General features: G+C 47.1%; 1 protein-coding gene across 3 annotated transcripts in view; it reads left to right on the forward strand.

Moving 5' to 3' along the window:
* ACACB (acetyl-CoA carboxylase beta) overlaps nt 1-12,904 on the forward strand; it is a 157,720-nt gene that overhangs the window by 102,824 nt on the left and 41,992 nt on the right. For all 3 annotated transcript variants that reach the window (XM_024257188.3, XM_063711885.1, XM_054528185.2), the window contains 5 exons: nt 3,415-3,503; nt 3,594-3,718; nt 9,295-9,408; nt 9,593-9,706; nt 10,541-10,630. In XM_024257188.3, the coding sequence (XP_024112956.2) occupies nt 3,415-3,503; nt 3,594-3,718; nt 9,295-9,408; nt 9,593-9,706; nt 10,541-10,630 (532 nt within the window). The remainder of the gene's footprint in view (nt 1-3,414; nt 3,504-3,593; nt 3,719-9,294; nt 9,409-9,592; nt 9,707-10,540; nt 10,631-12,904) is intronic.

Below are 12,904 nucleotides of genomic sequence, written 5' to 3' on the forward strand. Positions count from 1 at the left end.
AGGATTACGGGCATGTGCCACCATGCCTGGCTAATTCTTGTACTTTTAGTAGAGACGGTGTTTCACCATGTTGGCCAGGCTGGTTTCGAACTCCTGACCTCAAGTGATCCATTTGCCTCGACCTCCCAAAGTGCTGGGATTACAGGCGTGAACCACCATGTCTGGCCTATAAATGTATTAAGTTTTGTGAAGTGCTGACAAATAGTAAATACTTGATAGATATATCAGATTGAGACAATGGGATGAAATAGCTTTATGTATGATAAAAGACTGCACAAATTGTTATTGTGGCTTTTGGGACAATTGCAAAGGAAAGTGGATGAATAATTGAATTTCATCTCAAGTAATTTATTGTACAGGGGTTTTCTGCTGCAGGACTATTCTGATGACAAAAGGATTTTCTTTTTTTTTTTGAGATGGAGTCTCACTCTGTTGGCCAGGCTGGAGTGTAGTGGTGCGATCTTGGCTCACTGCAAGCTCCGCCTTCCGGGTTCACGCCATTCTGCTGCCTCAGCCTCCTGAGTACCTGGAACTACAGGCGCCCACCACCACGCCTGGCTAATTTTTTTTTGTATTTTTAGCAGAGATGGAGTTTCATCTTGTTAGCCAGGATGGTCTCAATCTCCTGACCTCATGATCCCCCTGCCTCGGCCTCCCAAAGTGCTGGGATTACAGGTGTGAGCCACTGCACCCGGCTGACAAAAGGGTTTTCTGCCACTTTTCATGAAAAATTCACCTAGCAAGAAAGCTTTCCTTATGAAGACAATCAGGGCCAGGCACTGTGGCTCATGCCTGTAATCCCAGCATTTTGGGAGGCCAAGGCAAGAGGATGACTTGAGGCCAGGAGTTGGAGACCAGCCTGGGTGATGTAGCGAGACCCTGTCTCTACAAAAAAAAAGAAAAAAAAATGAGTCAGGCATGGTGTTGTGTACCTATAGGCCCAGCTACTCAGGAGGCTGAGGTGAGAGGACTGCTTGAGCCCAGGAGTTCGAGGTTATAGTGAGCTGTGATCGCACCATTGCACTCCATCCTGGGGGACAGAGCAAGACCTTGTCTTTTATGAAAAAGAAAAAAGGAATCAAAGCATTCTTGGATTTGAACCAGTAAATTCCAGGCATGTTTCCCATGTGCCAGAAACTCACAGGTACAAAGAATGTGAGATTGTAGAAAACTGGCCTTCTATTCAAGGAGCTCCTCAGCTGTTAGGGAGAGAGATTTTAGTGTGGATTCCCCACAAACTGCAAGTTTCACAGCCAAGGGCTAGGAAGGGAGTCCTCCTAAAACACATCGACTGCTAACCTTAAGCCCATCCTTTAAGCTTCAGAGAAACATCTAGGAAAAATGAACCATTAATAAATTAACTGAATTTTCTAGCAAATTTTCTGTGCTGAACATAAATATTAAAGCCCTGTCCTGTGTTGTGTAAGTATGTTTTAAAATCACATTTGGATCAGGGAGTCTTTTAGCATCTTGATCGGTTTTGTTGTTATTTGGTGATGCTGTAGTGAAGTGTCTACTTCCTCACAGCTCAGTGTCGCATCTCCTGAGAAACTTAACTCCTGTGTTCAGATTTTTGGAAGAACATCCAGGTTAAAACTTTGTTTTAAAAGAGAAGTGGCTAGGTGTGATGGCTCACACCTATAATCCCAGCACTTTGGGAGGCCAAGGCGGGTGGATTGCTTGAGCTCAGAGGTTCGAGACCAGCCTGGGCAATACGGTGAAACCCTGTCTACAAAATATACAAAAATTAGCCGGGCTTGGTGGTGGCCACCTGTGTTCCCAGCTACTCCGGAGGCTGAGGTGGGAGGATTGCTTCAGCCCAGGAGACAGATTACAGTGAGCTGTGATTGCACGACTGCACTCCAGCCTGGGTGGCAGAACAAAACCTCATCTCAAAAAAAAGAAAAAAAAAAAGGGAGAAGCAAAATTTACATGGGGATCTTTTGGTAAATGTTTTTCCAGTTTGTCTTTTTAAAACGGTCTCTATACATTGGGTAAGTAATGGAAAAATTTTGTTTTTAACAGTTAAAGCTTGCTAAAATTGGCTACCCCTGTTCAGTATCCGAAATCTATTAAGTTTTTTTTTTTCTTAACCCTGTGGCCAGAAAGGCACCCTCCCAAGTATCAGGCTTGGGATCTACTCCAGTTTTGCCTCCAGTTTGATGTGGGACTTTGGGCAGGGCAGTGTTCTTTTTAGCCTGCAGATGAATCAACTCCATATCCTTTGAAGGCCTCAGGATTAGAGGGTGCCTCTAGATACTTTAAAAAAAATTTTGGCTGGGCGCGGTGTCTCATGCCTGTAATCCCAGCACTTTGGGAGGCCAAGACGGCCGGATCACGAGGTCAGGAGATCGAGACCATCCTGGCTAACACGGTGAAACTCCATCTCTACTAAAAATACAAAAAAATTAGCCGGGCATGGGTGGCAGGCGCCTGTAGTCCCAGCTACTCGGGAGGCTGGGGCAGGAGAATGGCGTGAACCCGGGAGGCGGAGCTTGCAGTGAGCCGAAAATTGCGCCACCGCACTCCAGCCTGGGCGACTGAGCGAGACTCTGTTTCAAAAAAAAAAAAAAATGTATTTTTAAATTAACTAATTAATTAATTTGTATTTATTTATTTTGAGACAAGCTGTCACCCAGGCTGGAGTGCAGCAGTGCAATCATAGCTCACAACAGCCTTGACCTCCTGGGCTCAAGTGATCCTCTTGCCTTAGCCTCCTATGTAGCTGGGACCACAGTCGTGCACTACCACTCCCAGCTAATTTTTTTGATTTTTTGTAAAGACATGGTCTCACCTTGTTGCCCAGGCTGCTCTTGAACTTCTGGGCTCAAATGATCCTCCCACCTCAGCCTCCCAAAGTGCTGGGATTATTGGTGTGAGCCACCATGCCTGGCCTTAATTTTTTTGTTTTGTTTTGTAGATATGGGGTCTTGGCTATATTGCCCAGGCTTGAACTCCTGGGCTCCAGTGATCCTTCCACCTCAGTGTCCTTTCTAAAATCCTTTCTTTCTCTCTCTCTTTTTTTTTTTTTTTTTGAGACGGAGTCTTGCTCTGTCGCCCAGGCTGGAGTGCAGTGGTGTGATCTCGGCTCACTGCAACCTCCTCTTCCTGGATTCAAGCTATTCTCATGCCTCAGCCTCCCGAGTAGCTGGGACTACCGGTGTGTGCCACCATGCCCACCTAGTTTTTGTATTTTTAGTAGAGACGGGGTTTCACCATTTTGGCCAGGCTGGTCTAGATCTCTTGACCTCATGATCTGCCTGCCTCGGCCTCCCAAAGTGCTGGGATTACAGGCGTGAGCCACCACGCCCAGCCAATCCTTTCTCTTTTTAAAAATCACAAAAAGAAAATACTAAATATTCAGGTACTCAAGGAAGGGTGTGAGCATTAAGAGCAGGCTTCCCTTCTCCCCAGATACCGCAGCGGGATCCGCGGCTATATGAAAACAGTGGTGTTGGATCTCCTGAGAAGATACTTGCGTGTTGAGCACCATTTTCAGCAAGGCAAGAGATGCTGATGCCAACACCAGTGGGATGGTGGGGGGAGTGAGGAGCCTGAGCTTTACCTCTGTGTGGTGTTTTGTCTCCCCGTAGCCCACTACGACAAGTGTGTGATAAACCTCAGGGAGCAGTTCAAGCCAGACATGTCCCAGGTGTTGGACTGCATCTTCTCCCACGCGCAGGTGGCCAAGAAGAACCAGTTGGTGATCATGTTGATCGTAAGCAGGAAGAGGGCCTGTTACCCAGACCGGGGGTGGGTCAGGAGTCCACAAACATTTTCTTAAAAGGGCCAGAAAGTGGCTGGGTGCAGCGGCTCATGCCTGTAATCCCATCACTTTGGGAGGCTGAGGCGGGCAGATCACTTGAGGTCAGGAGTTCGAGACCAGCCTGGCCAACATAGTGAAACCTCATCTCTACTAAAAATACAAAAATTAGCTGGCCATGGTGGCACATACCTGTAATCCCAGCTACTTGGGAGGCTGAAGCAGAAGAATTGCTTGAACCCGGAAGGCGGAGGTTGCAGTGAGCCGAGATTGTGCCACTGCACTCCAGCCTGGGCAACAGGGCGAGATTCTGTCTCAAAAAATAAATAAAAAGTAAGCCAGCAAGTAAATATTTTAGACTTTGCAGGTTGGTGTGGTCTCTGTCGTGACCACTCAACACTGCCTTTGTGCAGTGTAAGCATGGCTGTGTTCCCGTAAAACTTTGTTGGGAGCCCGAGGTGGGAGGATCACTTGAGCTTAGGAGTTCAAGTCCAGCCTAGGCAGCATTGCAAGACTCCATTTCTTAGAAAAAAAAAATTAAAACTGGGCACTGTGACTCACATCTGTAATCCCAGCACTTTGGGAGGCTGAGGCAGGAGAATCACTTGAGGCCAGGAGTTTGAGACCAGCCTGGGCAACATAGGGAGACCCTATCTCTACAAAAAGTACAAAAATTAGCCAGGTGTGGTGGTGTGCACCTGTAGTCCCAGCTACTCAGGGGGCTGAGGCAGGAGGATCGCTTGAGCCTGGGATGTTGAGGCTGCAGTGAGCTGTGATCACACCACTACATTCCAGCCTGGGTGACAGAATGAGATCCTGTCTCAAAATACAACAAAAAACCCCCAACTTTGTATACAAAAACAGGCAATAAGTGGGGTTTGTTGGCGCTGGGGAGATCATGACTAATGCAAAGCACCTAGTTTGTGCCAGGTACTCTTGAAGTGCTTTCCAAATAAATAGTTGCTCATTTAATTCTCACAGCAGTCCTAAAAAGTGGGTACTGCTGTCACAGCTCTTTGGCAGAGCACAGAGAGGTTAAGCCAGTTGCCCAAGGGCACCCAGCTCCTAAATGTAGAGCCAGGATTTGAACCAATAGTCTGACTCCAGACTCATGAACTATTAGCCACAGGATATTGGATTTTGAGTCCTGTGTGTGGAGAAGGAGAAGTATGGAGTCTCTGTTCTTGTTTCTCTTTCCACTTGATAATAGCAGTCTTTTGTTTTTTGTCTGTTTTTTCTTTTGAGACAGGGTCTCACTCTGTTGCCCAGGCTGGAGTGCAGTGGCGCCATCATGGCTCACTGTAGCCTCTATCCCCTGGGCTTAAGTCATCCCCCCACCTCAGCCTCCCAAGTAGCTGGGATTACAGATTCACACCACCACGCCCAGCTAGTTTGTTTGTTTGTTTATTTGTTTGTTTTGTAGAGATGAGGTCTCACCATGTTGCCCAGTCTTGTCTTGAACTCCCGGGCTCAAGCAATCCTCCCGCCTTGGCCTCCCAAAGTGCTGGGATTACAGGCATAAGCCACTGCGCCTGGCCGATAATAGCAGTCTTTTATAACTAAAAATATTTTTCTTTGATATGTCCCTGGCAACTGACTTGGAAAATGTAGGATCAGCAGAATAAGAGCAACTTGGACTTCGCTTATAGTAGAAAGGGGTTTGGCAATTTTTTTTTTTTTTTTTTGAGATGGAGTCTTGCTCTGTCACCCAGGCTGGAGTGCAATGGCACAATCTTGGCTCACTGCAACCTCCGCCTCCCGGGTTCTATCTATCTTCTATCCATCTGTCTTTTTTTCTGAGACAGAGTCTCACTCTATCACCCAGGCTGGAGTGCAGTGGCACGATCTCTGTTCACTGCAACCTCCGCCTCCAGGGTTCAAGCAATTCTCCTGTCTCAGCCTCTGGAGTAGCTGGGATTACAGGCATGCGCTGCCACGCCCAGCTAATTTTTGTGTTTTTAGTAGAAACGTGGTTTCACCATGTTAGCCAGGCTGGTCTTGAATTCCTGACCTCAGGTGATCCACCAGCCTCGGCCTCCCAAAGTGCTGGGATTATAGGCGTGAGCCACCACGCCTGGCCTGGCAACTTTTTTTTGTAAAGGGCCCCAGATAGTAAAGATTTTAGGCTTGAGGACGTCCTCCCCCGGTTGCCACTACTCAGCTCCATGAGCTCTGCCACTGCAGCCTGAAAACAACTAGACAATAGGTACATGAATGAGGGTGGCTATGTTCAATAAAACTTTATTTACAAAAACAGTCAGTGGGCAGAGTTTGGCCAGGATCTCAGAGAATAGTTAATACCCCGTCTCCTATCCAAGTTGCATTAATAAATATTGGGATTTTTGGTAAAGAATCATTTAAAAATCTCACGCAGCAGCTTTTAATCCTGGCTGTACGTTAGAATCACCTAGGGGGTGGGGAGACTTTTAAAAAATACAATTGCCCATGCCCCACCCTTGGTCAATTTAATCAGTTTCTAGGGGTAGGGCCCAGGCATTAGTGCTTTTTGAAAGTTTCCCTGTGGGAAACCTAAATGTGCACTGTATATTAGATAATATTATTGGTTTAATGTTCAGTTTCTTTGGTGTTTTAATGGTTCTGTAGTTAGGTGGGAGGGAGATATGTGCTAAAATATTATAAAGGATTGTGGTGTCTGCAACTGACTTTCAGAAAAAGAGAGAGTGTATGTGTGGATGAGCACACACGTTCTTATTAGAGAAAAATCAAATATGATAATGTGGCAAAAGTTTAACAATTAGTGAATCTAGGTGATTACTATGGGTTTTTAACATACCGGTCTTCAATTCTTCTGTAGTTTTGAAGTTTGTAAAAATTAATTGGGAGAGAGGACTCCCCAAGTGATTGCAACGCACAGCCGGGACTGGGAATTTATGCCCAAGGAGATATCCACTCTTTGGGGGGAGTTCTATTACTAAAATAATATAATGCTTTTCAAAATACATTCTTCGGATGGAGTTTCCTGGAGTTTGAGTGTTTGTCAAGCAAAATATGCCTGTAATCTATGACGGTCAGCTTGCCATTCAAAGGCAGGTGTGTCTGTGGGTTATTTTGCTGTCCGTTCTTCTGTGCACATATTGACTGTGTTCTGGGCATGAACTTATGAAATATCACGTGCACCAGAGGACAGTCAAGGCAAGATGGGTGGAGCAGCCCCCGGGTCTTGGGAATTGGGACATTTTCCTGGACCTCCTTGGTGATGGAGGCTAAAAATGTTGAACCAATTACAGTCTGGGGATAAATGTGAGATTCATTATTCTTCTGACTTTCTTGGTCCCATTTGTTAGAAAATAGTGAGTTCTCTGCACCTGATGGTATTTGGTACCTGAGAGGTTTTGAACAAAGACTTGTGAATTGAATGATTATTTTGAAATGAATTTTTTTGAGGCTTTCAAAGGGACCTAGTTTCTGACACCAGTTCGCTGGTCATGGGACTTCGTTAGTGACGAAACAAAGCAAACAAAACATGATTCTGTGAACTAAAATATACAAGATGAGACTGCTTCACTAAGTTAACAAGAAAGAAAAAAATTTTTGTTTTTTTTGTTTGTTTGTTTGTTTTTGAGACAGAGTCTTGCTCTGTCACCCAGGTTGGAGTGCGGTGGCGCAATCTCGGCTCACTGCAACCTCTGCCTCCTGGGTTCAAGTGATTCTCCTGCCTCAGCCTCTCGAGTAGCTGGGACTACAGGCACGCACCACCACACCTGACTAATTTTTTTGTAGTTTTAGTAGGAAACAGGGTTTTGCCATGTTGGCCAGGCTGGTCTTGAACTCCTGACCTCAGGTGATCCACTGCCTTGGCCTCCCAAAGTGCTGGGATTACAGGCGTGAGCCACCATGCCCTGCCTAGAAAAATGTTTTTGTTATTATTATTATTATTTTTTGTATGTAGAAGGCAATGGTTAGATTTTTTAACATTCACACTTAGATGTGTGGGGGGGAATTTAAAAAATGTTCACACAAACTACTCTTGAGTTTTCCACCTCTTAGAAAAGCACCATTCTAGCTGGTGGCCAGCACCTGTGCTGTCTGGCCTGGGAGCCACAAGCCTAGGGGATTGGTGGGGAGTACCACCACCGTTTAATAATAGAAGGCAAATCAGAGAAGGGAGAGGAGATTTAGAACACTTTCCTACCACATTTCTTCAGCATTGACGTTCCTGTGTCTTTGTGTATGAAATATCAATATGTTAAAGTTTTTTTCTGATGATAAAATCAGTATCGGTTAATTATAATAGGAAAATGCAGAAACACATGTAGAAAAAAATGCCCCACAGCTCTACCATCTGGTGACCTCCTGGAGACCAGTCTTAGTGGATACCCGGGGTGGGGAATGGGGGCATATTGCTCAGGAGCTCCGATATTTAGCATTCATTGCTCTGTCTTCAGTGGGTGGTTAGGGAGCACCTGCGCTGAGCCGTTCCCAAGCCCCATATGCACTTAGGGCACAAGAGGAGATGCGAACACCGGCTGCACCCAGCCCTGGTCCCAGCAGAAAGGCCTTTCTTTCAGAAGCAGAGAGGAGGGATGCAACACAGATACATTGTCTCTCCCTCTCCTGCAAGATTCAACCCCACGTCCCTCTCCTCTGAAACTGTGAGCCCCTTAAGTCAGGCAGCAATGTGTAGGGGAAGGAGCGGGAAGCTTTGGGGGCAGAATAGTGCTGTGTTCGAATCTGGCTCTGTCTTGCACATGTTTGCTGGCTTTGGGGTGAGGCATATTGCGTCTTTGAGCCTCAGTGTTCCTATCTGTAAAATGGGAATCAAAATAAGTAACTCTTCATGGGGGTGGGAGAATTTGGGGAGTTGTATATAAAGGGTCTAGCTGTTTACTAGCTACCTGGCACATAGTATGCACCTGATAATCACTGGCTTTTTTTTTTTTTTTTTTTTGGAGACAGAGTCTGGCTCTGTTGCCCAGGCTGGAGTGCAGTGGTGGGATCTCAGCTCACTGCAACCTCCACCTCCCAAGGGATGATCAAATCATCCTCCCAACTCAGCCTTCCGAGTAGCTGGGACTACAGGCACATGCCACCATGCCCGGCTAATTTTTGTATTTTTTTTTTTTTGTAGAGACGAGGTTTTGCCCTGTTGCCCAGGCTGGTCTCAAACTCCTGAGCTCAAGTGATCCTCCTGTCTCAGCCACCCAAAGTGCTGGGATTACAGGTGTGAGCCACGCCTGGCCTAATCACTGGCTATTAATAGTAATGTAGGCAGGGGCTTAGTTGTATTTGTTTGTTCTTACCAGGCATTTAGGGCATGTTTTGGGGTGGATGAATGGGTGGCCAAGTGCGTGAGTGAGTGAATGAGTGAATGAATGAATGAACGAATGAATGACTGGGGTGGGTGCACAGTAGAAAGTAGTGAGGGTTTGCATAGCAGGCTGTGCCGGGCGTGTTTGGAGAGCGGAGCAGCTGCCTGGCTTTTGCAGCGGGTGCTCCCCCAGCCGAGATGAGTGCTGCATGTTTCCCTGGGCTGGAGAAAAGCCATTTGGCTTCTTTTTTTGTCCCCTAAGGATGAGCTGTGTGGCCCAGACCCTTCCCTGTCGGACGAGCTGACCTCCATCCTCAACGAGCTCACTCAGCTGAGCAAAAGCGAGCACTGCAAAGTGGCCCTCAGAGCCCGGCAGGTAGGGTCTCGGGGTGCGGTCCCCACGATGTGCGCTTCCCCCCACCCTCCTGTGTGTCCCCTACCGTGCTCAGCCCTCACCATGCACGGTCCCACTGCGCTGCCGGCCCGTGTCCGAGCCTCTGCCTTCTCCCCTGGGAGGTTGGCTCACGCCAGCCCCCCCGCCCCGTCCCTCCCCGCTGCAGATCCTGATTGCCTCCCATCTCCCCTCCTACGAGCTGCGGCATAACCAGGTGGAGTCCATTTTCCTGTCTGCCATTGACATGTACGGCCACCAGTTCTGCCCCGAGAACCTCAAGGTGAGACCGTCTCCTTCCTTTCACCTTCTACAGAGCACACACTGTGGCCCAGGTGGGGGCCTCTGGGGAAACGGCTCCTCCTGCCCCCCAGGTGCTCAATGGGGTGCAGGGCACAGCCACAGATGCAGACAGTCCAGCCCAATGTGGCCAGGGCTGCCCGAGGGGTCACCTGGGGACACTCTAGGAGAGGTGGGCATGGAGCCCAGTCCTGCAGGAAGGACAGTGTGACAGCAGCGGGGGCTCACCTGGTGCAGTTTACAAACCTCAGCCGTAATGGAGCATATCTGGAAGCTGTGAGCCCTCCCATGGCTGAGCTGTGTGCTCATCTTCCCTCTTCCTGGACTCTGGCTCTCAGGTACCCCCTCAGTGCCTGATGGGAGACCTGTCCCAGGTACCGCCATCCCAGAGTTCTTCACTGTCAGCTCTCCCGTGATTAAATAGGGGAGGAGCCCAGTGCACTGCAGGGCACTGATCGCTTTCAGTGGTCAAAGCATGACTTCTCCCTGCTCCCACCGCCCCCACTCATCAGACTGGTGATTAAAAAACTTACTCACTGGCTGGGCGCCGTGGCTCATGCCTGTAATCCCAGCACTCGGGAGGCCAAGACTGGAGGATCACTTAAGCCCAGGAATTTGAGGCTAGCCTGGGTAACATAGTGAGACCCTGTCTCTACAAAAAAAAAAAAAAAAACAGCCAGGCATGTTGGTGCACACTGTAGTCCCAGCTATCATCACACCACTGCACTCCAGCTTATCTCAAATAAACAAAAACAAAGAAAAATCTGAAACTTATTCACATTTACTTTTCCTTGTTTCCCCTTTTCATTTCCCATAGAAATTAATACTTTCGGAAACAACCATCTTTGACGTCCTGCCTACTTTCTTCTATCATGCTAACAAAGTCGTGTGCATGGCGTCCTTGGAGGTAAGCAGGAGAGGCCCAGAGAACAGCACTGACCATGCCAGTTCTAGTGTTCACTGCCGCTACCATGCACCTGACCCTAGGCCACATGCCTTGGTGAATGTGATCCTATCCTTTTCTCTTTAAGGTAGGTATGTTAATAGTCCCATCCTACAGAGGAAGGAACTGAGGCTCAGAGAGGTCAAGTGACTTATGCAACGTCACACAGCTAGAAAGTGGCAGAACCAGGTTTTGCATTATTGGGTCTGCCTCATTCCAGATTCCATGCTAGTCACCACTGCTGTCTCGTGTCATTCCAGCCTCTTCCAGGCAGGACACATTAAATACTAATCCCTGAGAGCCAAGTCTGAGGTACCTCATCTAAACTTTCTGACTCACGTGCATTAAATACCTTTGAAAGACTTTTCTGCTTGGAACTGCCAGAGCTAGAGGAGCCCAGGTGACAACTTAAGGTGACCCCCCCGCCCCCCAAGTGATGAGGCAGAAGGGTGTGGCCAGTAGCAAAACGAAGATTAGAGCCAGGTGATCCCAGGTGGTCTTGATCCTGGGAGCAAGAATTCAGGTCCTTCTTGAATTCAGGAACCAAGAGGTGTTGTGTTGGTTCCAGGAAATCAGAGTTTTAAATCTGCTCTTTTATTATTATTATTATTATTATTATTATTGTTATTATTATTATTATTTTGAGACTCGCTCTGGTGCCTAGGGTGGAGTGCAGTGGCACTATCTCAGCTCGCTGCAGCCTCTGCCTCCCGGGTTCAGACGATTCTCCTTCCTCAGCCTCCCCAGTAGCTGGGCCTACAGGGGCACACAACCACACCTGGCTAATTTTTGAATTGTTAGTAGAGACAGGGTTTCACCATGTTGGCCAGGCTGGTGTGGAACTCCTGACCTCAAGTGATCTGCCTGCCTCAGCCTCCCAATACATCTGCTGCCCTTTTAGAATCTTTTTAAGAAAATATGAGATGACGTCTTGTGTTTTTAACATGGCCCTCTTACCTGGGTCTGCTTTGCTGGCAGTAGTTTTTCCAATATTCTTTATCTTCTGAGCTCAGAGTCTCAGTCCCCTGTTGCCCCCTCTTTCTCTTCTGCATCCTTGGGAGCCTGTGAGTCACACAGTGAGAAGGTTTACTGGGTCTTCTGGAGACTATCTTGGGCTTGTTAGCATATTACAGCCACAGGGTCTCCTGGGCCTGCAGCTTTTATCCCTCTATGGGTTTCACCTCTGGAAGAATCTTTCTCAGGGCTCACTCTGTTTCTAACAGTGAGACCTAATACACCTCTCTGTAGTTACTTTAAACACAACTTTTGTTTTGTTAGAGACAGGTCTTGCCATGTTGCCCAGGCTGGACTTGAACTTCTAGGCTCAAGCGATCCTCCTGCCTCAGCCTCCCCAGTAGCTGGGACTACAGGTGCATGCCACCATGCTTGACTTATAGTTACTTTTTAAAGTGCTAAATGCTATTTGTGTCAATTAGATTTTTCTAGGATGCTTTTGGGTTTTTTTGTTTATTTGTTTTGTTTTTCCACCACGCCCAGCTAATTTTTGTATTTTTAGTAGAAATGGGGTTTTGCCATGTCATCCACGCTGGCCTGGAAATCCTGGGCTCACGTGATCCACCTGCCTTGGCTCCCCAGAGTGCTGGGATTATAGGCGTGTGCCACCATGCCTGACCCCATTCTTGACAGGGAATGCTGTTAACCTTCCCCAAATTCAAGTTCTCCAGTGCTGGCCAAGGGCAAGTCTTTTAATGGAAAGCAATTATGTCTGCTAATTGCTGTATTAGCTCCTGCTGCCCAGTTCCCGCATTTCCTGTTCAGTTGAAAAGTTTCCAGTGTTTAAACTCCAGAACCGCATTGTCCACTATGGCAGCCACCAGCCACGTGTGATTAGTGAGCACCTGAACTGCATCCAGTCTGAATCGAGCTGTGCTCTAAGTGGAAAATACACACTCCATTCCAAAGATGTAGTACTGTATGGAGAAAAGAATGTAAACCATCTCAATAATTTCTTATATTGATTACATGTTGAAATGATAATATTTGCATATTTGGGGTGAAATAAAATATATTATTAAAATTATTTTTTATCTTTTTTCTAAGTGGTTACTAGAAAATTTAAAATTATAGGCCAGGTGAGGTGGCTCATGCCTGTAATCCCAGCACTTTAGGAGGCTGAGGTGGGAGAATCACTGAACTCAGGAGTTGCAGACCGGCCTGGGCAACATAGCAAGATCCTGTCTTTACCAAAAAAAAAAAAAAAAAAAAAAAAATTAGCCA

Source organism: Pongo abelii, chromosome 10 (genome assembly GCF_028885655.2).
Source record: "Pongo abelii isolate AG06213 chromosome 10, NHGRI_mPonAbe1-v2.0_pri, whole genome shotgun sequence".
Lineage (NCBI taxonomy): Eukaryota > Metazoa > Chordata > Mammalia > Primates > Hominidae > Pongo > Pongo abelii.